Below are 26,042 nucleotides of genomic sequence, written 5' to 3'. Positions count from 1 at the left end.
AATACGTGTTGAGTAATTAGTAAGTACTAGACAAGATGTTAATCACCTAACATGCTCGGCTGCTGACGATACAGCCCCTCCTCGGCGTTGGGCTTGGGGTCAGCACGCCTTTTCCGTAAAGGGCCAGGTAGTGAATATTTTAGGCTTTGTGGGTCCTGTGGTCTCTGCTGTAGTCATTCCCCTCTGTCATGGGAGTGAGAAAGCAGCCGTGGATGATACAGAAACAGACGTGTGGCTGCGTTCCCATGCAACTTTATTTTATAAAAACAAGCGATGGGCCAGATTTGGCTGTAGGCTGTAATTTGCTGACTCCTGCTCTAGATTTTACTATTGTGACTTTTGCTTGACCCGTGTGTTTGGGGTGATGAATCCTGGCCTGATTTTAATATCCTGCACCATAAATTCCGATGGCCTGTTTGGGTAGTTAAAAATCCCCAACATTTTGTGGAACTTGCGGCCCAAGGGAAAAAGACTTAATGGCACACAAACTATTTTCTAGACTAACAGAATTTCTTCTTTTCTGGGCTGGAATCGGAGGGGTAGGCTGCTCTTGTTCTTGGGAGCAATCTGGAACTTTCTTCTTCTTCCACATACATTAGGTGTATTTGCGAGCTGGGTCCGAGAATGTTTATATTCTTCCCGCACCTTAATACATACCAGCGACTTGAAACCCAGTTTCTATAATTCATCTTAAATAACTTGATTTCTCCCATCTGGGCTTTAACTGTTCCATCTGTAAAATGGGTACGATGTATAAAAACTCCTCTTTGGGAGACAGGCCTTTGCAAATGCGATAACTCTTGCTTCTTTGGCCAAACTGCTCTCTTATTCTCAGGCTCTGTATTAAAATGGGCAAGGGGCTGAGAGCAGAAATGCTAAGTAGGAGCAGGGCTCTGAAGAGAGGGACCTGGTGATCCTAGCACAGCGTCTGGTATTTAGGGAGGAATCCATGAGTGTTAGAAGAATCCATTTTGGCTAAGGCCGAGAAGATGAACCAACATTCCCAAGGGTTGGCAATATGGCAGCCACAGGCAGGCAGGGGGGGGGGGGGGGCGGGCCTCGGCCAGCTTCCCCACCTGGCTTTTCCACCTTCAACTTCACACCCTCCTCACGGTGCTGCAGCCAGGAGGCCCCTGACACGGCCACACTTCTGTTTTGTGTGGGCAGAGTTTTGCTGGCCCAAGGCTGTCAAATTCACTTCGACTTTGGCCTCAGCTGGGGCTTCATGCTTTCAGAAAAATTTCCCCCACCGCCCTTCACTTGAGGTCCTTGGCAGGGATGCCTGTCTCATTCTGCACGCACAACTCACTTAATGGGCACAAAGAAACGGGAGAAAGCTCGGGGAAAAAAAAAAACCGAAACCAAACAAAAAAAACCAACCCGACCCAGCCTAAACCTTGGGAAATCTAACAAGGCCTGTATCTCTTTAAAAACTATACACAGACATTTCTGGTCGAAGTGAAACCATGCTTCTCGCAGAGGACTGGAGACAGCAAATGAAGCCTTAGTCATACACAGTTAGTTTCAAACTTATGTTGCTGCTCACAGGGAGAAATCAATGTACAGTATATTAAAAACAATCACCACGGCCCTTCAGTGATCCAATAGTTTAGCTTTGAATGCATTCAAGCTAATGGGGGCTTTAATGGCTTCTGACAGATCATTCCATTGATCAAGAGGCATGTATGAAATACGCTGCCTACGAAACTCTGTTTTGATTTTGAGAAAAAAAAAAAAAGAGAAAAACAAACCCCTAAACGTCCATGGTAAACAGGCCTTGATTGTTCACATGTTCACCGAGGGGCCGCTCAGCCTGACCCTGGTAGGGAGCAGCGGAGGGGACAATGGGAATCCTATATACCTGGCTTGCTTTTCCCCGACCCTAATCAAGGCATAATCAACTGGAAATCTCCGTCTGAAGCGTTGGGGGGCGGGGGGCAGGAGGGTGACCGGAGGTCCAGTGTTCTGTATGGGATGAGTTACGGGGGTAGCTGTAGCTGCTCTGAGAAACTGACCCAGCCCTGCCGGGGCCCTGGGGCTGCTGGGTTAACGGTGGGTGCTCCCAAGTGAAAAACAGGATTCCCTCTTTGGAAGGACGAGCAGGGTTTTCAGCTGGCGACGACAGTTTTGCACAGAAACCAAGGAAAGAATGCTCCCTCTGTGCGGGTGTGCCCCCCAGTGCGGCACCTACCTCTCCGCAGGTACGGGCATCTTCGCAGGGGTTGCGAAAACTTTTAAAAGGGGCCCCGACACGACTCTTGGGCAGAAGTTGTTTCACATTCCCCCGGTGTTCCAGCCGCTTGTTGGGGCCTCGCCCGTGAGCCGTGTACAGCTCCTGCCTTACACCGGCCTCGCCTGATGGGAAGTGAGCAAAATGCACGCCGATCCTTCCGTCTCCCACCCAAATCCGACCGGTCCCACAAAACAAATAATCACAATCTTGCTTCCTTGCATTTGCACGGGGCTCCCGCGTTTTACAAGCGTTTCCATTGGGGTCTCCATTGGGGTGCGGTGAGGACTTTCTCCTGTGGGGTCCCGTTCAGCTCGCAGACCCTCTCCCTGGCTCAGAAGCTGGGAAGGGCAAGTAGGAGGCTTTTGAAACGGGCACCACTCAGGACATGCTAATCTGTGGTCTTTATTTCATCGTTAATAGCTAGCAAGGCTTCGGAAAGACTTCCTGCGGCCAATCACTAACACTAACGAAGCAGGTCAGACTTGCTCTGAGCACACAGGGTCCGGAACCACCGGGCTTTTCCCAAACTTCCGGGAGAATGGCCTTGACCTTTGTGTCCCCATCCGTGGGGGCACAGTGCTGTCCTAGGCCAGCACTTCCCATCCCTCAGCAGGAAGCGCCCGCACTTACCAGATTAAAAAGCAACAGGAAAACCTTCGTGCTAGAAGCACTTCATTTGTATTGGTGCCATGTTTAGTGAGTGGCTTTTGTAAAATTGATGAATTTTGTCTAAAGGCAAGTGCAGACAGGCAAACAGATCTGTATCTGCTGTTATCCATTTAGCTTGACACCCATGTGCAGAGGAACTATTTTCCCTCGATTCTTTCACGACTGATGAAAATTAAACGCGGGCAAAGTCACGCACTGCATCATTGGAAAAGAATCACTGAATCTAATGCCGGAAGTTAATTAATGCTTCCCTCCCCTCGAAACAGACTGACCCTGGTGCTTAGACATTCAGAGTCGATAAACAATTGTTGTACACAGATCATCCATTAGAAGGTGGCGGCAAGATTTTTTTTTTTTTTTTTTTTTTTTTTACGCAAATCTAAAATCGCAACGGGTGATCTCATCCCGCTGGAGAAATGGGAACACTGAAGACTCATTTTTCACAGTTATCTCATTTATAAAAACTTCCATGCCATCTGCCCAGGAACACAAAACAAGACCAAACAAAAACAAAACCAGGAGCCGTGAGGTGCAAACGGGAGAATATAAATCGTCACGGATGATTCCGGCACGAGGTAGGAGACCTGACGTGAATCGCTTAACATGCACGGTCACGGGGACAGAGCAATCCAGCGAGCGGGGCGTTACCAGCATCCCTGTTATATAAACGACGACTGGGGCACAGAGAGGTCGAGTGATTTGCCTATGTCACGAAGCGACAACTGCCATCAGAGGAAACTGGGAGGATGACCGTTGTAGCTCACACCTCACTGAAGATCTACAGACGGCAGTACCGTGAAGGCCTTTTCTGTGCCACTCCTCGATCTTGCCAGCGATCTCGGCGGCGGGGGCGGGGCGGGGGGGATACATTACCATTATTCCCATTTTGTGGACAAGAAAACAGAGGTTTGAACGGATGGCAGCCTTAGAGTCAGACCCAGGGCCAGGATTCAAACTGGGTGGGGAGGTCCGCAGCCAGAAGCCTCGACGGCTGCCCAGGAATCAGAAGGAAATCTGGTTGACGGTCACGGGCTAAATACAACAGGGGTGCAGAGGGGACCAGTTTTCAATCACGGGGGAAGGGGCTGGGCAGGTTATCTGGAAGGACGTCTTGCCTCCAAACGGTACGGACAGCATAGGAGTTGGGACTGTCCTGTGTGGACGGGGGCCGGGCTGGGGGGATCCTTTTCCTGACAACCTCTGAAGCCGGCCTCGGCCTCCGGGACCCAGCAGTCGCAGGTGGCCCCAACCTGCAGGAAGTCATTACTAGTGCCTTTCTCCTTCCTCACTCCAGCTTCTAAAGCCGCCCGGCTTTCCGGCAGCCCCCATCGTCATCGTTACAACACTCCTGGGCCTTTCCTCCCCCTTTACGGTTGTCAAATTGATTTCACCACCGCGGCACCCATGGCTCTCAATGAGACTTAATTAAAAATACCATTTAATCACAAAGTAACAAAGGCAAACTGAATAAATGGCATTACCACTTCAGCACATCCAGATCCGCTCTCTCCTCTCCTTCTCAATCTGCTTGGATGAGAATTGCCTTTTCAAATAAGAATCCCCCCCGTCTTCCATGCACTTGCCTCTGACAGATCTCCAAAATAAACAGTATTTAGCGTGGCATGGGTCCAAATGTATGCAATTTGCCCAGTGGTAAAATCAGCCTTAACTAGAGCAGGAGAAGGGGGAAAAAAACCACCAAAAAACAACAGTCGCATTCGAAATTACCTTCCCCCGAAACACGCAGACCTTCTGCTGCATGTGGGGTGTCCATTAACTAGGGCCTATGGAATCTCATTTCCAGCATCCCTCGATTCAGTTGGTGATGGATTTAGAAGCTTATTACTAAAATTGTGTCACAAGCGATGCCACGACCCCGCTCTTTTCTGTCTAGCGAGCTCCCCTGGGTGGGAGGCTGCTGAGGAGGCCGCGGGGGGCGGGGGCGGGGGGAGCTGTTTGCAGTGAGGCAGCAGGGCGAGGCGCCCCTTCACGCACTTGGAGGCATCTGCAGGACACCTGCCCCTTGTTGAGATCTGCGCCTCGGGTGTGGGGTCCCAGTTAGAAAGCGGTGCCTTCGGGCGGTCCCTCGGCTCTCTCAGAGACACTGTGGAGTGCCAGGGCCATCATCTCAAAGCACAAGAATATCACGGTAGGCTGCCCCGCCCCCTCCCTGCGTGGAACCCCTTGGGTATTTCTTGGGCACTTGGGACCAAACCTACAAGCTCCGGAGCTGCCTCTCTCCTGCTCCTGCGCTTTCCTGCCTCAGGGCCTTCGCGACCACGGTTCCCTTTCCTGGAAAGCTCTTCCCCATCACCTGTCACCTTCTTTCCTTGACCGCCTAATCGAAGCCAGCTGTCATCAATCCCCAGCACCCAGTGGGTCCCCTTCCTGGAACGTACGACCATCTTGCTCTTTATTTGCCGGTTTGCCGTCCGTCTCCCCCTGATAGGCTCCTGTTTGGGTCACTGCGTATCCCTGGCAGTCGGCACGGGGGGCTGGCACAGAGGAGCCCTTGGAAGGCAGGGACGTGCCTTGGATGCTCGGGGCTCACCGCTGCCACCGAGGTGGTCAGGAAAGGTTTGTGGGGGCGAGGGAAAGGTTTGAAGGGAGAGGGAGTCAGGAGGACCTCAGCGCACAGGGGTCTCTCTCGTCAGATCACTTTTCTCAGGACGGCTGGGCCCAGGGGGTGGGGAAGCCGGCAGGAAGCACGGAGGGGACAGCTCACTCAAGGTGGTCCCCGGGCCAGGCTTCCTACTCCCTCAACCACGCACACGGCCCCCGTTCCCAGGTAAGTCCTTCCCTGGCTCTCGGGGGAGAAACAGGCCTTCCCTTGGCCCTGCGGGAACGGAATTGATGGCCAGTGCCTGCCGCAACCCACTTTTTATCGTCTCTGGCCGTCCCTCCTTCTGCCCACCCGAAACCTCCCAGTAGAGACTACGTCAGCCTCAAACGCGCTGAGCTCCTGCTTGCCAGAAGCCATCATTTCCTCCGCGAAAACGAGATCTCCCCTTCTGGATTCGCTCCAGGGAGTGGTTCCTCCAACCCTGGCTGTGCACCACAGGCCCCACCTGGAGGACTTGAACTATCTCCACCGACTAGCCCCACCCAAGCCAAGGAAGCAGGCCCAGCCACCAGCGTGCACGGAGGAAAGAGCAGAGCGCCTCTCTCGGGTTCTTATCTTATCCTTTTAATAGTTTTATTGTTTATGAATGTTTTATGAGGTACAAGACATATTACTACAAGTAGTTCACAAATAGAGCTCAACAGTCATCACACATATTGGGGTTAAGCACTAAGCATGATTATCTACTTCTAAGGCAGGGGTGCAAGCAAGCAGGTTTGGAGAGTGCTGACACCAGGGGTCGGGTTTAGGATCAATGGTAATAGGGAGCAACAGGGGCCATGGAGGGCTCACATCCCGCCTAAGAGCGAGAAGACACTACTTAGCTCATTGCCAGGCCAGGATGGAGGCCTAGGCCTGCCAGATGTTCGGAATTTCTGAAGAGAATACGCACGCTTTTACTTTATACGAAATCTCCCAATTTTTAAATACTGGCACCTAAGGAACTTTAACACAGAACAAGCACTGGGACTAAATAAAACAGGAGGCTACGCGGCCTGGGTTTCCCCGGGCTGCGATTTCTATGCGCCACACGCTCCATACCTCCGCGATCTCATTTAATCTCGACAAGCGCCCGGGGAGGCGGCACCCTGTCTCTCGTCTGCTGATGAGGAGACTGAGGACCGAGAGAACGGAGTCTCCAGACGATGAAGCCCTGGCTTCTTTGGGTCACGCGGCCTCGCGGGGGTTATCTCCGCAGAAGTGGACGCTACCTTGAACCAGGGAGGGTCTAATGGCGGGACGGAGTTTGGTTCTCCGCGCGCCTCTCAATGGGCCGAACAGCTGCTCAGCTTCCAACCTACCGCTGTAAACCACTACAAGAGAAGGCGATGGGCTGGGGAGAGGGGCTAACTACTCTCGCGATTTCTGGGGTCACCGAAGGGCAGGAGCCAAGCCAAAAAGGGACAAAACTGGTACATGGGCATGGGAAGGACGGACAACGTCTACATCAGGTCAGCTTTACTGACACATAATAATACTAATATGCACTGGGTATCTAACTACCTGTCAGAATTCGTTCTACGCCTGTAGCCAGGTTACTCCACTTCATCTTCCCCTCGTGAGTTGGTGCCTTTCGTGTCTCCATCATACAGGTGAGGAAACAGGCACGGTGACGTGCCGAAGGTCACAAAGCCGGTGTGTGTTTTGACCCAGGCACTCTAAAACCAGAGCCCAGGTTTTAACCTCTACTATCCATTGCCCTTCTGATGCACCGATGTCATCAGGACGGGGCCCCGGGGCTCCTCAGGCCTCGACCTACCACCTATGAATGGGGGTGATTCTAGAAAAATGCATGTGCAGGCTACATCCATGAAGAAATGCAAACAGGGCTGGGTCTCTTTCGTTAGATCAGGGAAACTTCCTCACGACAGATGTCGAGTGCATTTTAATTTCTGACACGTCTTCATTCCTGGGGGCAGATAGAGAACTCCTAACTCGGGCTTTTATGGAGGTCTGTCTCACAGAAGGGCAAGTGGCAACTCTTTAACGACTCGTTCCGCCCATGGGGGTAGGGACTACAGACCGTGGAGAAGAGACTCTCCTGCTCTCAAACTTTTTACGGAAGTGTGATCCAACGGAACTTTCTACAATGATGAAAAGGTCCTGCATCTGTGCTGCCCAATACGCTAGGCACCAGCCACATGTGGCTATTAAGCACTTGACATGCGGCTGGGGCAGTCGAGGAACTGAAGTTTTGATTACAACTGAAACTGAATTTAAGAAGCCACACCCAGTTAGCGGCTACCTACTGGACAGCACAGCCTCTAGATGGCGTCATGAGAAACTGGGCAGAACGGATCTAGATTCCATCTTCCCCTGGATGACTTCAGAGTCTTCTACTGTAGAGTCTCTGAACAGGTTTGGGAAGGTGGAAAGGAGGATGGGCTCTGTCATAGGCTGGGCTCACCTCTGTCACCATGGCCCTTGGGAGATGAAGGCCTCACCTTAAAAATCCAAGAGGGGAACAGTATTTTGGGGGCAGGTTCTCGTTTCATACCGAATCAGATTATAACACTGCGTCGTTTTTTGAACGTTTTAATATTCATGGGCTCCATTCCCTACTCTTTCCATCTGGGACCCAGGTTCTGCAATCTAAAGGCCAAGTCTACCCTTGTCCAAGCCCATGACATGGTTGGAGGAAGGAAGCCAAAAATATCTTTTCCTCCCCCACCGAAGACTTGTGCTCCTTCTAGGGTTTTGCTTCCAGAAGCAGACCTCTGAGTTCTGAAACGACGTCTGTGAGGTCAAACGGCAGAGGCATCGAAGGATCATCCTTTTCCCAATATGGCCGACATTCTGGCTTCTGATCCACAGGTAAAGTTCGGGCAATTCGGGACTGGCACCTGGAAGAATAGGAAGAGGTAATTAATCCATGGGAAGAAATTCCTAGAAGACTCAAACCCGTGTGCAGTTTGGAACGACACTGCCAAACATTCCAAAGACAATCCTCCACGGTGGTGGTGGCGATGAGACGCAAGAATCATGAGTTCCCCAGGCAGAAAGCAGGTGCTTCTAAGACAGAAGAATTGTTCTTCATGGTGCCGGAACTGCTTTTTCTTTTTTCAATTCCCTGCTTTGTATTATCTCCAGTGGCCTCCACAGAAGCCAATCACCAGGGAAATTCAGTTACTCTGCCTTTAAAATGGTGAATTATTTTTTCATTATCTCAACTGTTATTTAAAGTGTGTGATTAAGCCATTATCAGATTTAAATGTTTGTGGGATTTCGATGTATTACTAGATTACTGGGAAAGATTAAATTGAATTTACTGCATTAAAACGTCCAAGAATAGATTAAACAATATTACAGGCTGGGATTGACTTTGGAGATTCTAGAGATTTACAAGTGTCCCAGCTTGCTGTGCTCAGAAAAAGGCACTCCAAGGAGAGACCGATTTATAAGGATATATGCAAATAGAGGTTAATAATCATTTCCACTGATGAATAGGTGGGGAAAACTTCCACAAAATTAAATTAAAAGGCTAGCAAGAGTTACTCCCTAAGGAAAACACTTAAATCACGGTTTTTATTAAATGGATTATTCATCAATAGTAGAGAAATTAATTATCATATGCAACTAAATTATAGCCTTGTAAGAAAAAAAAAAAAAAGTTGGGGCGACACCGTCACCCCCTGGCAGGCATCTACCTCTCAGAGAGACCGGCTTATTTAAAATCGGTCTGGGAAAGCTCAGTGGCTTCGGCTTTATTTGTCTGAAAAACGAGGATCAGAGAGAATGTAATAAGAGAATGCAACAAATTGCAATGCGAAATGAACAGTTTCCCTCCTGTCTGGGAGCGCAGGGCGGTGGAAGGGTATACACTCAAAAGAAGTACCGTGAGTCCACTTGAAAGAGCAGCAAGAGTTCCTCCCCGCCCCCACCGCCTCTGCATTGTTCTCTAAATCCGTTAAAAAGTGGTCCTGCCCACGGTTTGCCTTCCGTGTGGGGCTAGCTATGAAGAGATCAAAGAACGGAATCTCCTTGGCCCTCGTTCCAGGCGCGGTGGTAGAGAAGGTTCGTGACGAAAAGACATCGTCTTCTCTGGGGAATTATTAATGGTGAGGGGATCCCCGCGGGAAAACATACTTCAACTTTATACCTATTTTCTCGCGTGGTTAATTGCTATACCGGCATCCTATGCACTCAATCCGTCGTACATTACACATAACATTCCAATATATCTTCGGCTCTCCGCATCAGACCCTGATAATAGCGTCTGTTAACATGCGCTAAGTACTATTATGTAGCACATCACTTCATAAATAATAAGATTAGCTGACCTCAGGGCCCCAAGAAGAGTAATGTGTTTAAATGTTCTCATTATTTATTTAAAACAAGAATTAAAGCAACAGAAGCTGCTTTTGACAATCCTCTTAGCATAAATATTAAACTGTTTGCACTGATAAGCCCCACACAGCACTAAAGAACAGAGGGTGCATTCTGCAGGCTACTTAATAATAGGTGTTTGACACTCTGGCGCTTGCTGTCGTGGTTCTGAGGGTGCATCTCTGTAGTTCTAGAGACAGTCTCTAAATCACATGAAAGGCATGGGAGGGAATTAATATTCAGGGGAAGCTGCGACTAATTACAAAGGAACTCGGCACAGCTTTGCAAATTGTGCTTTCTCTCTGCTTCAGAATCACAGAGTGATGCTCAATTTACTAGGTGGGGAAAGTTATTCCAAATTGAGCATTTCAACCTCTCAGCGGATAAATTATCTGCGCGCACATTATCCTGGCTGGCAGATTAAAGGGCTATGATAAGTGTCGATCCACCTAGAATATCATAAGGTTTGTAAAAAGTCAATAGAGATGCTTTTTCACCTGTCAAGCGGGTTTGCCCCCTCACTTTGAGAAAGCGTGACAAATATTCAATCCTCTGCTGCAGAGGTTGGCTTCGGCCGCGTTCTAGAAGCTTCCCACCAGCTTTTCTTCTGGGGAAAGGTTTTCTTCTGGTTCTGAGATGTTCTGCAACCCAAAGCCTGGCTGGTGCGGACACCAGCTCCTTTCCATCCAGGCCCCGAGAGCCTAGGAGCTGTGTACGTTCGCTGCCTCCCTCTGGGCTAAAGGTAGAGCCCTTGGTTGGGTTTCTTTACGGTCTTAATTCAGATTTTTCCAGGTCGCTTTGAAACTCCCTTTAATACCAGTGCTCCTGGCCAATTTCCAAAAGGTGGCGACGGGGCCCAGCAGAGGGCTCGCTGCTTCGGGTGATGCGTTGACCCACAGGAGAGGATGGTCACGGCCACCTCAGATCGAACTGTCTGATTCGACACCGTGCCAGACCGCGGAACTTTCTGAGAAAGGGGACTGAGAATTGCTTGAAGGCACAGCCCCTTTTCAGTTTTAACTTCTCTTGCTCAGATCACTCATTCTGCCTCTTCATGGCTCATCTCCTAAGACGGGGCAGGAGGGAGGTCGAAGTGTCGTGGTTAACGGTGAGCGAGTGGGGATGATGATGATGATGATGCTAACACTTACTTATGTGGCTGTTGCAAAGGTTAAATCGATTAATACATGCGGAGTGCTCAGGACACTGCCGGGCATGCAGGAAGCACTCAGCAGATATTACATATTATTACCACTGCCGTTACGTCTACTATGAGCACGAGCGAAGGACAGATGGTAAAGTCAAGCATAGAGCGAGCTGCCTGTGGTCCCTGTGACAGTGCCCTCCCTTCATACCAGCTGAGTGGGGGGCCTCCGGACCGGCTCTCTCTAGAAGCTCTGGAGATTCGGAAGCAGTTCTTTCTGGCTCGAGCCAAATGGAGCCCGTGGCTGAATCCTATCGCAATGTGATACTCCAGGATGCTGAGGTGTACTATCCAAGCTGCGACAGCTTTCCAGTGACGGGCGAAAATGCTCAGATTTGGAAAGACCCAACAGTTGTTCCCGAAGACCTAGAATTAACAAAAGGCGCCGTCGTCCGACTTTCTGAGCGGCGGCTCTTCCAGACTGACTTGGCATTTGCGGGAAAGAAAGTTGGATTGTTGCTTAGCACATACGCTCTACGGTATGCAAAATAAAGGGGCCCTAAGTTCTCTTAGGGCGTGTTTTAGGAATGCTGACCCCGGTGAACATTTGCAGCCTGTGTCTATCCCTATCTTCCCGCACCAAGAAGACGGGACTTTTCCTGCAGGCAACCTGTCCCTTCCCCATGCTTGGCCATGGGGTCTGGTGGGATCGGCTTCATGTCTACAGCAGGGGAGAGCCTTGACTGGCTCCACCTATGAGCACACCACACTCTCCCAGCCACGGGAAGAGGCTTACAGGGAAGCACGTGACCCAATCCAGGGCCAGAGTGAGACACTAAACCAGAGGACTGGTGTGGGGGCTGCGGCAGAAGCCTCTCTCATCGCCTGTGAACCATCAGGGCGCACCCTCTGGGACGGCCGCGGTCATTTTGCTACGCGCGGCAAGGGGCTGGCTCCTGGGTGATACTGTTCACAGCTGGATCAAGCCTCACTTGAAGCCGGGTATGCTTAGACTTTTTTCAGTTTCACAATTCGTTATTGAGTTAGGGTTTCCTGTCACTTGCGACCAGAGAGTCCTGGCTGATATGCTGGCCACGCTCCCCACCTGTCAGTTACTCCCCGCCCCACCCCCCCCCAGCCTTCTACTACAACATCCGTGTGCCATGGGCCTGCCTGCCAAGGGGACATGGACGGTCTTGCCTCCAAACGGAGATGCGGCTGACGACACAGTGTAGTGTGTGCAGGGACCATCCGGGTACGACGGCGTGAAAACGCTGGCTTTTGTTTTTGGTTCAAATAGTATTTCTACTTGAGACAAACTTCTACCCAGAAAACAAGGGGGTGCTGCTGTCATCCAAATAGGTCTCTGCACGCAGATAAGCTGGTTTTAATGACCACAGCTGGATGGCTTTTCTCAAGAAGGTTGAAAAAAACAAATTTCCTTAAACTCCACGCTCCCAAGGAGAGTAGATCATTCTGGACCCGCTCAAACAGTAAGAAAATGATCTTTTCCCCTTTCAACCTTGTTCTCTCTATTCGCATCCTAAAATCCTATTTTATTCATTTATTTAAATTTTAAATGTTTATTTATTTATTTTGAGAGAGAGAGAGAGAGAGAGAGAGGAGGGGCAGAGAGAGAGAGGAGAGAATCTCAAGCAGGCTCCACGCTGTCAACGTGGAGCCTGAGGCGGGGCTTGATCCCGTGAAGCGTGAGATCATGATCGGAGCTGACACCAAGAGTTGGATGCTTAACTGACTGAGCCATCCAGGCGCCCCAAGCAAATCCTGTTTTTAATGCTTCTTGGTGAGCAAATGAACTTGAAGCTACCCAGAAGCCCCCCGGCCCCTTGTGTGAAGCATTACCAAGAGAGCAAAGGAAAATCACACATATGGCATCTCTCTCCCTCTCGAATGCACTTTATTTTGATTCCAAGGATGCTATGAGCCACCCCCAAAACCCCTCGATACTAGGAATGGTTCACCCCGAAGGACCTGGTGACACGACAGGAAGCAACGGAAAAGTGTCGGCTGGCCGATGGGAGCAGACTCTCTCCCCACAGGTGTAACTCACACAGGGCCTCAGCCCCGCTGATTTCCCCCAGGGCCACACTTACATCTGGGTGATCCGGATTTCAGCTACATTAGCGAGCACTGGTCACCGTGCTAAAATTAACCACTTTAGCTAAAGTGTGTGTTAATTATGGGTATGCAAGCAGTCAATAAAAGGTTAATGCAAAAGTCAAAGGATAAATTTCTTCCCTTATTGCATCACTTCACAGACTAAATGACTAACATTATACTTTGTGTTTTTAATCAATAGGTTTTACAGTAATGTGCTGGCCATTGATTTTAAGAAAACATATACGGTCTTCCTCCTTGTCCCTAAATTTTGCAACAAATAAAGAAGGACAGGTAGCATTTACATAACTCTTGGTGACACGATAAAGATTTCAGGAGAAATGGTTTCTGCTAGAAGATTCGGCAAGATAAGCCAGCTTCAAAAAAAAAAAAAAAAAATACAGAAAAACCCAGAACTTGATGGGGAAATATTACTAGCCACACACTGCAGAGCGGACAAGAAAAATAAACTCCTAAGAGGGAATCTTTTAGTGGGAAAGAAGAGAGCAACTCCTGATTACAAGAATTACATTCTGTATATTGTTTAAATGTCCAAAAGACTCTTAGTACCCAGCACTGTGTTAGTTCGAGTTTTACAAACTAAGGGAGATGCGGGAGGTGGGTATTTGATCCCCATTGTGAGGGCTGCCTCACCCACAGTTAACTGACGGAAAGTGGGAGAGCCAGGCCTGGGCCAGACCTGGGCATCTGGCTGGCTGCCCCTTCCACCACATTCCACCGTTGTCATGCGTTTCCATGTGGACGAAAGGGGCCCTGTCCCCTGACTACTTAGCCGTTCTTGACAAACTTACATATTCAGGAGATTCCAAACCATTTCAAGGAGGGGAAGGAGGAACAAAGCTTTTTTTCCCCTTCAAGTTCTAGAAGGACTATCATTATAGCAAATGACTGACAAAACTTCCTTTTCGTTCTGATGACTTTGAGTTTCGCCATAAGCATCTATAAAGTCTGCAGAAATGAAAGACACGTGTTCATCTTCTAAGAGCATAAACTACTTCTGATTGTGCTCCTGGGAAAAATCTCTCAACCTGTTAGTTTCCTTAGATGTTACAGGAAACTAGTGCTTCTCTGCTTCACTGGATTATGTGAAGATAAAACCAAATATGTATACAAAAGCCCTTTAAAATAGGTAAAATGTCACACAGATGTATAATTATGCGTCGACCTCCTTTTCCTCTATGTATAGATACAGGTCCTATTTTATCTTAATTTTTGAGAGAGAGAGAGAGAGAGAGAGAGAGAGAGCGTGCGCCCGAGAGTGTGAGCTGGGGAGAGGGGCAGAGGGAGAGAATCTTAAGCAGGTTCCCCACCCAGTGCAGGGCCCGACATGGGGCTCGATCTCACAACCGTGAGATCATGACCTGAGCCAAAATCAAGAGTCAGACATTTAAGTCAGTGAGCCACCCAGGAGCCCCAAAATACAGGTCCTATTTAAAAAATACAACTCATTATTCAATGTCGGCCAGAGGCGCTTGTAACGCTTATAAATAAAAATGAAAGAGATCACATTCCTAAAGGTGAGAGTGATTTAAACTACCGACTTCAGGGGTGCCTGGGTGGCTCATTCCGTTAAGCGTCCGACTTTGGTTCAGGACATGATCTCATGGTTCGTGAGTTCGAGCCCCGCGTCGGGCTCTGTGCTGCCAGCTCATAGCCTGGAGCCTGCTTCCGATTCTGTGTCTCCCTCTCTCTCTGCCCCTCCCCCGCTCATGCTCTGTCTGTCTGTCTCTCTCTCTCTCCCTAAAAAATAAACATTAAAAAAATTGTAAACTAACAACTTCACCAGGAAATACCTAGTGACGAAAAGAGTACACTTCTCTTCAAGTCAGAGTTTTTTCCAGAATTGTAATTTACAACGAGGAGTTGACAGTCATTCTGGCTGATGTTAAACAGGAGTCTGTTTTAGGATATCAGCCACATCAGAATGCACTCCCTCAAAGGATATAAGCCAGCATGCGAGGCTTCCCATCAAATCTACATTTAACTTGCAAAACCCAGTGGCCTGGATCAGCATGAAAATAGCGGGAAGTAACGATATAATTGGGCAACAATCTCCTCTATGGCCTCATGCTTTTGGAGGATCAGGAAGTTCTCCATTCTTCCCTTCTCGACGGGACCAAGAGTGCTACAGCATCTTGCCACCCAGGGTGATTCCAGTGTCTAAACAGAAGTATTTTTCCTATACCATACAATCTAAATCCTGGACAGTACCTTATGTACAAGTTCAGGGATTTTCACACATAATTCTCACTCTCCGTGATGTCTACCTTAAACACCACATTTCAAATCTAACCTCGAGTAAGAGACCGGTCCACTGCACTGGTTTTGCTGGGCTCACTAGGCTTTGCTCCAAATAATCTGTCTTAGTCATGAGAAGAACACACAGTCCAGTTTATCATAAGTGACGCTTTTCGAAAGAAGAGCGAGTGAGCTAACCAATTCAGGATTTGTCTTCTCGGACTTTCCGTCACTGCCATCACAGCACCGTGGACAACTCTGAAAATAAAGGGCTGCCCTGTCATAGCTACCATAATGGTCTACTTTGACCAAGCTGGTTTTATAAAATCAGCTTCTTAAATCTGTATAACTCAGTTTACCTACTGCAGAACCACCAAGCAAATCCAATTGCTAAATGAGCTTCAACAAAGGGCATGTTCACCCTCTCTTTGAAAGGCTTTTAACCTCTTGCCTTTGTACCACATGTTAATGTTTCCAGATCAGTAAAGTCAACACACATCAGAGTGAGGAAAAGCCAAACTTTGGCCCATGGGTCAGCTTTTTTTTTTTTTTTTTCCCCTCTTCTTTTTTTCAGATCAATATACCCTTTTTTTGTTGGTGGTATTTTTCAACCACAACCACTTGAGAAAGTAGGCTTGGCTTCACTTCTGGTCGTGTAAGAGTCTACTCGGGGGGGGGGGGGTGGGTTCACACTTCAGGGAAGACGTGAAAAGCCTGACAGAAGAAAGAGTCTGCTTAGGTGCGTTAAAAACCAAATGTCCCCACGATGCCTTGGAATGCCTGTGCCTAACGCCACGTGGCGAACCAAGCCGTTTTTCAAGCACGGATAAGGCTGCTGTCTACCCGCAATCAGTCAGCGTACTCGTGGGGTCCGTCTACCCACCGGGTAGCGAAGGGAACAGTACTGGCAAGGCCCAGCTGTTGCCAAGGACTTGTGTTCTCCACATCTGTTTGGGACTCCAAAGGCCTTCTCCAGGTAAACAGTGTTTTTCACAGTTCCCAATTCTTCTACTGCCTACGATTTCTCTGAAATGTAACACGCATACGCTATAGAGCCCAATCACCATGAACATTAGGGTTTGGGGTTTTATTTTGTGAAGTGAAGGAAAAAAACCATACAGAGGTCCAACTTGGGACTCCAAGGGGAGAGTTCTTTTGAAAGGGGTTTCCCGGCCCCCTGGCGCACGGACCCGGGGCTTCTTCCCACTCTACGTCACTGCTAAGAGCCCCGCCCCCCGGCTAATGGCGGACTCCACCAAAGAGGGGAAGAATCTGGGGTAAGGGATGACGATGTCCTGTTCGTACCTCGGGGAAGTCAGGGGATGAAGAGAAATGGGTCAAAAGAGCCTCTTGCTGGTATAAAAGTCGGGGACGCTTTGTGGCAAAAGAATGGCTCGAAGGCCCCTCCACTCTTTCCTTCAGGGCCAGGAGCACCTTGCCCTTTTCCCTTCTACTGCTAGCACCTTCCGCCTCCCCCGGGGGCTTCTTCCCAGCCCGTGACTATCCTGTGCTACCCTCACATCTCCTTACCCCTCTGAGACTGCTTCTTTAAAAACTTCAGACGTTCTTGTTGCTAGGGGAGGGAACTATGAAGAAATTCTATCTTACGCCAGTGGCCCTCCAGTGACATCTCCCCTCAGACCAAAGGGGGAGTAATAATGCTAATAAAAACATTACAAATAGCCCATAATAAATACCGAGTGCCTGGCACCTCATACGTCTCTTTAAATAAAGAGTTGTCTTCAAAATGGAAACTGAGGCCCGGAAGATTAGTGGACTTGTCCTCGATTCCACAGCCAAACAAAGGATAGAGACAGGACTTGGCAAAACCACCTGACTCCAAATCTCAAGCTCTTTGTATGATTCCAAAATGCCAACATCAGAAGAATCACTTTGGGTCCTTGTCGAAAATACCGTTTTCCAAAGGCATCTAGCCCCAGGTCAGACCCTCCAGAGGAGGGTCTGGTCCGTCGGCAATTTTCACAAGGGACTCTTCAGATCGGGCCAGTTTGTGAGAACAGCGTACCATGTTAACCTGTCACAAAAGACCACAAAGATGCTCAGGTGGAACGTGGGAGGGGGGCCCTGAGGGTGTGTCTGGGCCCATGAAGAGCTCACGTTAGAGTCGCGTCCGTTTCAGAGGACACGGGACTCAGGCTTGGCTCTTAGAGTCTTGCAGTGTGGCTCCCTGAGCAAACAACCGGTGACTCTGCAGGGTCTGGCACATAGAACAGGTCTCTTGGAGTCCTTCCCTTACTCCGGGGACTCCGATAGGCCCGTGGAACCATTTAACATGCGAGACTGCTTGGCCTACCGCTGGGGTGTAAACCCAGGGGGCAGAGGATTGAGAACAATTTCATCCCGAGGTTCGTTTGTCGGCTTGTCAGTTATATAATGATAGTGATGAATGGGCTACCTTGACAGCTCAACATTTAGGAGCTGCTGACCTTTGGTCTCTGGTCACATGATAGGGTCACCTGAAACTTGCATGACTTCTACCTGGCCAAGGGTAACAATATAAAGGTCAAATAGGCTGGACGATTATATGTATCAAGTCTGAGGCAGCTTGGTCAGGAGCTTTAAGAGAGGCCGGGTTGGGTTCCCCAGCACACAAAGCTATGGAATCATTGCAGAAATGTGCCCAACAAAAGATATACAATTTCAAAGCAGTCTAGAGTAACTTTCCTTGCAAGGGAATAGAATGAACTCATTATTTTTAAAGGGCAACAATGAAAACAAACACTTTGGAAGAAAATATATTCTGCCAGCGACTCTGCCATTGGGAGGGAAGCATACAGGGCGTATGACTTAATGAGTGATATTAATGCTATCCCTGCAGCATGGCAGAAGGTCCAATTTGATGCAATTACTGGAACAAAATCCCCACCGGCTAGCATCAAGCCCTCTTTTCTGCCAGAGAATACGGTTTCTCTGCTGTCCTGTCAGCACAGTATCCCACAAAGGACCGTGATTGACAAAAGATAACCCTTTCCAAATTTCAGGACTTGCTCGCCGCTTGAAACTTAAGTCAAGTTTGCATGGGACAGTCTCAAACTTCAGAAAGGTTCCAGAATAACTTATGACCATCAATTCAAGGCGGCTGTGATTTTTAGACATACCATAATATATATATATATATATATATATACACACACACACACACACACACACATCTATATATATATACACACACACACATATATACACACACAAAATATGTATATACATACATAGGTATATATATATGTGTGTGTGTGTGTGTGTATATATATATGTACACATATATATGTTTGTTCTGACAAATCTGAAGATTTTGCTTTTGACTATTTGATTAAATTCCATTTACTCAGAATCTGACAATAACAGTCACGTAGGTTATGGATACACTTCTGAAAATGAAAGCAGACAGGCCAATGTCACTGATTTGCAGAATCTAGAAACTTCATAACCCATGCAAGAAGCAGGCATTACGGAGAAATCTGATTTACGTCAAAAGCCTGGTTTCTACAAAGGATTTTTCCCTGCAAAGTCAAAGACCGACAGACAGACAGCCACTGGAGCATAATCCACTCATACTCCTGAGAGATGAGCCAAGCAAAGGACAATGGCTTACAGAATAAAGGGCCAGCTGTTCTGACTTTGGAATGCTCATTTGAGTTGTAAGCTGTGAAATAAATTTGAGTTGATGGTTCCCCCATCTGCTCACCTGTCAGTCTATCTCCACTGCACTGCTGTTTTTAGAAATACTTCCGTGTAACCCGCTTAATTGGTTTTGGGAGGCCGAGAAACATCTCCGAAATTTATTTTAACCTTATTCCGGACATGAGGCTACTGGGCCTTTGTTTCTCTTCTCTTCCTTAAAGAACATTCATGAACAGGTCAAGAGCACTCACAGTAGAAAACTCGGGGCAGCCCAACACCAACAGGGTGGGGCAAACTCAGAAGTAGAAAACGGTGGGCCAAAGCGAAATGCCGATTCATCAAGGGCATACCAGCCTTCCGATGAGTTTCTGCTCTGCACTGCTTTCAAAGCTGAGTCAAAGTCGAAATTCTTACAACGGTCCACAAGTCCCTTTGTGACCTACTCTTTCCCCGTGCGGCTCTCTGACCCTCAACGCCTTCCACCTTCTCCCACTGCTTCCTTTGTGCCCGTCTGTACTGGCTCGTCTGCTCTCCCCGGAACAGGCAAAGAACACTCTCAGGGTCTTAGTAGCTGCTGTTTCTTCTACCTTGAAAATTCTTCCCCTAAAGACATCCATGTGGCTTGCTCTCTCAGCCTTCAGGTCACTGCTCAAACATAATCCAATCAGTGAGGCCGATCTTGACTGCCCCACTTACGACAGAAACATCTCCCCTTCCCTCCAACTCCTACCCTCGTGCTCCCGATCTTCTTTCCCTGCCCTGTTTTTCTACACAACACCGAATACCGTTTGGGGTGTGTGTGCGTGTGTGTGTGTGTGTGTGTGTAAAATAAGCTCCCTGAAGACAGGGAGTTCTGTCTGCTTTGCCCACTGCTGTCCCCTCCAAGCCTACGGCAGAGTTTGGCACGTTGTTAGAGCCACAGTAAACACAGTGGAAAGCACACACGATTGAAAACAACTTGCATCGGAACCTTACTTCTTTAGAATTTCCCCGCTACATAACCAATGTTCCAGTAACAACAGTAAAGGCACAGGCACAATCAAAGGAGGCATAATACCACCAGGGGCCACTGCTCGTGGAAGAACACTGGTCGGGGAATTCAAGAACCCCAGCCCTGCCACCACCTTACCCTGTGGCCTGAAGCAAAACCGTGACCTTCGGCTCCTCGGTGCTCAGGTCTGTAAAGTGAAGGGTTGCGTGAGACAACCCTTAAGGTTTCTCCCATCTCTAGAAAACGGGGATTTCACATACCAACATGGTTAACCTCCAGACACCTTATCTCACGTGACCCTCATGATGAGGGTAGGCAAGACAGGTGTTACCCTTTTGGGGAGGCAGAGGAAGCCGAGGTCATGCTTGCTCTGTAAGTCACGATGCCGGGCCCAGAATGGAGGTCATTTGGTAGTCCAGCATCTTTCCTTTGAACCGCACTTCCTCTACTGGTAGAATTGAAAGTTTTACCAGTCACTGTTACTCTGACGCGTAAACCAATTTTTCAGGCAAGTCCTAATCCCCTCAGAGGTAATATCCATGTGGGTCAGAGATGCCACCGGGCTCTCTTCTGCTCTGGCCAAAGAAACCACGGATTCTCCGAGCTGCCATGTCATTCCAAGATCAAAGGGAAGATTGGAGGTAAGACGCCGCTCTATTTGCTTAGGGAGGTTTTGTGACGGGAAGAGAATCACACTTCCTTGCAGCTCTCGCGTCGAAGGGCCAGACGTCCGTGCAACTGTGGCCTCAGCGCGGCTGTGCTAACAAGGCGTCTGGACTCCAGAGATGTTGGAGACATCCTAGTCTTAAACCCAAAGCAAATCCCCATTTCACAGCCCCAGGAACTGAATGGCACCGTTTCTGCAGCTAACCTTTAGATAGTAAAAATCATCTTGCCCGTGTAAATATCTATGCTTCTGGCTCCAGTGATGAAGGATCACGGTGTAGCTTACTATGTGCCTGCCCTACTGATGAAGCCCAGATTTGGGCAGGTAGACTATTGTTATTTCTCTGTGCATTCATTCATTCGTTCCTTGATTCATTATTCAACAAATATTTATGAGGTACCAGGATCTACAGATAGCAGTGAACTAGGACAAAATCCCAAGTGTCACGGAGGTTACGTTCCGGTGGGGGAAGACAGAGAACAAACACGTCTATTGCTTATAGACTTTGCGTGTAGCTGCCGGCAAGAGGGACTAGAAACCACAGTGCCTACAGAAGATGGAAGTCTTTCACGTTAAAGGAGTTTGGGGAGGTCATGGGACAGCAGTCCAGAGACATCCAGGACCCAGGCCATTCCCTCCACTTTTCTGCTCTGCCATTCTTAGCTGACGGCTACCACCCTTGAGCTCACCTCATGGTCCAGGGCACTGACGGTTTCTGCTGGAGACAATTGCTCTGGAAAGGTGGGGGAAGGGTGCTGGCCACAGGGGTTGTGCTAGGTATCTCTCCGGGGGGGGGGGGGGGGAGGAGTATTTTAGGGGACAAGTTGGGCATGTTCTAGGGGACAGCAAGGAGGCTGCTGTGGCTGAGGGAGGGTGATGAAGGGAAGGAGGGGAGGGGATCAGAGGAGTCCAGGGTCTGGGAAGCCACCGTCAAGACTGATTTTACTGTAAGCGAGATGGGAAAGTACGGGAGGGTTTCATGCAGGGGAGTGATAGGATCTCTGGCCCCGCACTCTGCAGAAAGCTCTAGAACCCCTTTAGGAATCGGGTCGTCTCATGAGTAAACCCCTCTGCTTGACCCACACGCAGCGTTGGCTTGATGAAGCAAAATCTCCTCCTTAAGACTCTTTCCAGGCTGACAGGCTACTCCCCACTCCCCACGCCAGGGCTGGGAGGGAGGAGGGCCCTGAGCCTGACTGTCCTAATGGCTTTGATGCCTTGTTCCCCTTGCCGTGGAACAGAAAAGACGAAGGAGCACCGAGACCTCCCGTATTCCCAAGTTCACCCGATGTGTATCTTCGGAACTCAACTCACAACCATTTGACGCTCCTCTTTTTCTCTGGGGGCTGTGGATTCAGGCTGAGGAAGCAGGGTAATCCTATACGCTGGGAGCCACGGAACACTGAACGGGCCTCTGAGTCAGCGCTGGGTCTGCTTCTAAAGTGACTTGGTTTGAAAGGGGTTTTTAAAACTCGCACTTCAATAGAAGGCAGACCACATTCTGAAGTCCCCCAGCCCGGTTTTGCTGCACCGCCCGAGACACCGCCGGTGCTCTCGGAGCCGCGGGAAGGAAGGCTGAGCTGCCAGGGAGACTGCCTTAGGGTTGTAGTGTGGCCTCCAAACTTCAGGTTAACTGGGTGGGCTTATTAATTAATCATCACAACCATAACTGTCCCGCCTGGGCATCTCTGCAGAGAAAGCAAGTGGGGAGATGAGCCGCGATCTATTCATTACTTAACGGTCTTGTACTCCCGCGACCCGAATGGGAGGTCGAAAAATCTCACACTTCAGGGCTTTGAAAGCTGGGGCTGCGGTTCCTTCGCTGTCTGGGTGATCTCATTCTCCCAGCACCAGTGTTCGCTTGGGGGGGTGACCTTGGGAAGGGCACTCAGGCAGTATTTGCTCATCTGTCGAGCGGAGACAGCCCCAGGGCCCCGGAGTCACATCTGGTAAATACTCACGCGTGGACCAGTACTGGCCACCTCATCTCACAGCCCCCTCTGGCTCCGGGGAAGAAGGCTTGTTACCAGTGGGGAAGACGAGCGGGGCCACGTCCTTGCTACGTGCCAGCTAGGGACGGGGGTGGCGTGGAAAGACGAGAGAGAGTCTTTGCACAGGAAAGACACCCGTAAGGCCCTCACTGTGGATCCCGGGCACTTTCTCATTTGCCAAAATTCAGAAGGTCAGAAGGAATCAAAGGACGACATCTGCTTGTGCAGAATGTCATTATAGAGGAGTCTGGGAACAAGAGGCCTGTTACGAGTTCCTGAAGGCAGGCCGATTAATGGAGAAGTCCGGCTCCTCGCTGAGCATTACAGGAGTGGGGTCAGCTGGGACCGGGCCAGGGCTCGCCAGTGAGTCAGGACAGCACAGCAAGGACTTGATTAGCTGCTGTAACTTCCTGCCCCCATGCCTGGCCTGCCAGGGAGCCCCGCTTCTCGGTGGACTGCTAAGCTAGAATTTACGCTTTTTGGAAGAATGGTTCTGCAGTCAAGGCCACCTGGGAGTCGGCACAGAATACCTGACTGAGGGTCCATTATGCTTCCTCTGCAGCACCAGCTGGTAGGTTAGCTCGAGTGAGACCACGGGACCTGGGAGACCCGCTGTCCCTCATTTAAACCGCACTTCCTAGCTGGAGATTGACTCATGAAGGTTCTGGTGCCCAAAGGCAGCCACTGGTAAGTTACGAGTCTGGGGTCCTATGGACAGGTGCCATCCGCAAGCGGCCTGCCTGTGTGGTGTGAATGGAGGGGCACCAGGACAGTGGGCTTACTCTGGCTCCCGACCAGTGCCAGGAAGCGTACCATTAATTCACTTCTCGCAGGTGAAAGGGGACAAAAGCGGGAAAGGCGTTTCGCAGCGCAGCTATTTCTAAGGAGGAGAGTATTCTGAGTCGCCTCTCAGATCACGCTGTTTCTTGGTGCACGTGAGCTCTGCGTTCCCTAGGGCGAGCGGGAGAGGTGGGAGTCTCCAAAGCCCATTTTTAGCTTCTTTACGGTTTAACCTAGGGTGGACCACGGGAACAGCCTTCTGGGAGAGATTCGTTTGGGAGGCCGGCGAATGCAGACTAGAAGCCATTTAATTGGTTCCAAGTTAATGTCCTTTTCCAGTTGGGTCTTGTGTAAGCACCTGGGAGTTATGGCCACTAACTGAACATGATTTATAAAGTTCTTTCCCAGGAGAAAGCTCTCTGGACAGGCAGTGAGTGAGTCTGTGAATTATTTCTCCGCAGTGGTTATAGTTGGAGGAAGAAGGAGCAAGTTCAACCGTAAAGAACCTGAAACTCTCTCCAAGAAGGGAGGGAGTTCTCTTTTTGCCAAGGTAATTTTTGACAGCCCTGGCGAGCTCTCGGAGACTTCATATTTGACAAACCTCTGTTCTTAGGAGCTAATCCTTACCTCATATTGCCTCAGGTTAAACAAGACATGAGCTCAACACTTCTGTGCCAGAGTCAGGAGACTCGAATCCAGGTCTTGGGAACCTTAGTTCGCTGTGGGCTTGCTTGCTTTTTCTTTTTTAATGTCGTAACTGTTAGTAGCGAACAGTTTTTAAGGATCTACTTTATGCCAGATGGGGTTCTCCCTGTCTTTCTCACATAATCCTAATAACCCTATGAGGCTGGCACGATTATTATCCCCACCTTACAGATGGGAACAGCGAGGCACTGGGTGCTTTTGTAATTTGCCCGAGGTCAGAGGTTGTGAGTGACGTGGCCAAGATATGAACCCCAGCACTCTGGCCTCAGAGCCATGTTCCAAAACCACTACCCTCTGACATTAATGAAACAATGTACGCTTCCAGCCTGACACCTAATGATACAGAAGCGTTTTTATAATGAAAAAGCACGAGTCTCCCATCTAGGGCTGCCCAGCTGGCTCCGCCGGGAGAGCCCGTGACTCTTGATCTTGGGGTCATAAGTTCGAGTCCGATGCCGAGTATAGAAATTACTGGGGGAAAAAAAAAGTCTCCCATTTAGTCCATCTCACCCTTGGACTTGTTTCTAATGCTGCTATTTCGTGATTTGTCAACTTCAGATACTATCCGTTGGCTTCCTGTAATGGTACAGGAGCATCTGGCTTGTCCTAATTCTGCGTATGTGTGAGTGGTGACTGTGGAACCCAGTCTCCAGACATGACCCTCGTGCTTTTTGGAGTTAAGCCTCAATGCAAGAAGGCTGTATCTTGGCCACAGAGACCACATGGAAAGGCCACTTGGAGACAGAGAGGCCTTAAAACATAGAGTCTCACTGAATCTGGCCTTTCTGCCCCAGCTGCTACAGACCTGACTAGAGTGAGGGAACGCCCCCAGTGAGGCCAGCAGAAGAAGCTTCTATCCTTGGGCCCCAGTCAACACACAGAAAGCCTTCTGTGAGAAAATAACAGCTGTGGCTGTTTTAAGCCACTTAGTCCGGGGGTGATTTGTTATGCAACGAATAACCGAAAATAGTGTTTTCTGTATTTTTAGTTCCTTACCTGGATCCCTCTGTAACTGTCGATGATATGCTTACATTCTGTATCTGATTCCACTTTTTTTTTTTAATAACTAATGATGCGAAACATCTTTTCATGTACTTATTTGCCATTTGTAGATCTTCTTTGGAGAAATGTCTAATCAAGTCCTTTGCCCATTTTTAAGTTAGACGGTCTTTTTGTTGTTCGGTTTCAGGAGCTCTTTACATGTTCTGCACATTAAACCTTTATCAGATACACGATCTGCAATATTTTGTCCCTATTCCCCAGGTTGTCTCCTCACTTTGTTAATAATGTTCTTTGATGCACAAACATTTTTAGCTTTGGAGAAATCCAATGAAACGAAGTTGAAGGAATGTGAAATACCCAATGTTTCGTGTACTCTGGAAGGATAATTTCCAGAGGCGTGCTAGTCTCAGGTCAGTTGCTGGTTTTCACCAAAGCAAACCTCTACTCGACAGCACTGTAACTGAACTTTGAGTTATTCCCCAAACCTGACAGTAATTAATGGGAGCTATTTAAAAAATCGTCGTCTAGAATCCTTAATAGACACTTACTCAGATTGCGAGTTTTCATTTTGCACTTCTGCGAATGTGTCAGACTGCACGCATATGCCTCATTTCTTCCACCAACCCGGAGGGAACTGGTGGACATCTCAGCAGCCACCGATTCCAGTCCAGAGGAAGGACAGCATCTGCGATCCCCAGTAGGTAGAACTTCTCATGAGCCGTCCCCGCCCCCACCGAACCTTCTGGCAAAATTATCTGACCCATTGAAAGAACTTCCTGACACCTTCTATGGGATTTGTGAGAGGCTGAGGAATGGTTATCACACGCATGTATGCATATCCGAATCAGCAAGCCATCCTTTACATAATCAGTGATACCTCTTTATAACGTGA

At 49.0% G+C, this 26,042-nt stretch overlaps 1 protein-coding gene across 2 annotated transcripts in view; it reads right to left on the bottom strand.

Annotated features, from left to right (window-relative positions):
- Positions 1-8,054: 8,054 nt before the first annotated feature.
- The window catches only part of FTO (FTO alpha-ketoglutarate dependent dioxygenase), a 393,904-nt gene continuing 375,916 nt past the window's right edge, over positions 8,055-26,042 (bottom strand). The window contains exons 9-10 of one of the 2 annotated variants that reach the window (XR_006702654.1): positions 11,207-11,421; positions 8,256-8,368 (exon numbers count right to left, since the gene is read on the bottom strand). Coding sequence is in view for 1 of the 2 variants with exons in the window: in XM_045442778.1 (XP_045298734.1) it covers positions 8,215-8,368 (154 nt within the window). In the remaining variant the exon portion in view is untranslated. Of the gene's footprint in view, positions 8,369-11,206; positions 11,422-26,042 lie in introns of both variants that reach the window. The other variant, XM_045442778.1, reaches the window with a different exon arrangement.

The sequence above is a fragment of the Leopardus geoffroyi genome, chromosome E2 (assembly GCF_018350155.1).
Source record: "Leopardus geoffroyi isolate Oge1 chromosome E2, O.geoffroyi_Oge1_pat1.0, whole genome shotgun sequence".
NCBI classification, from domain to species: Eukaryota; Metazoa; Chordata; class Mammalia; order Carnivora; family Felidae; genus Leopardus; species Leopardus geoffroyi.
Note: the sequence above shows the minus strand (reverse complement) of the source record. Positions and strands in the feature narration are given on the sequence as shown.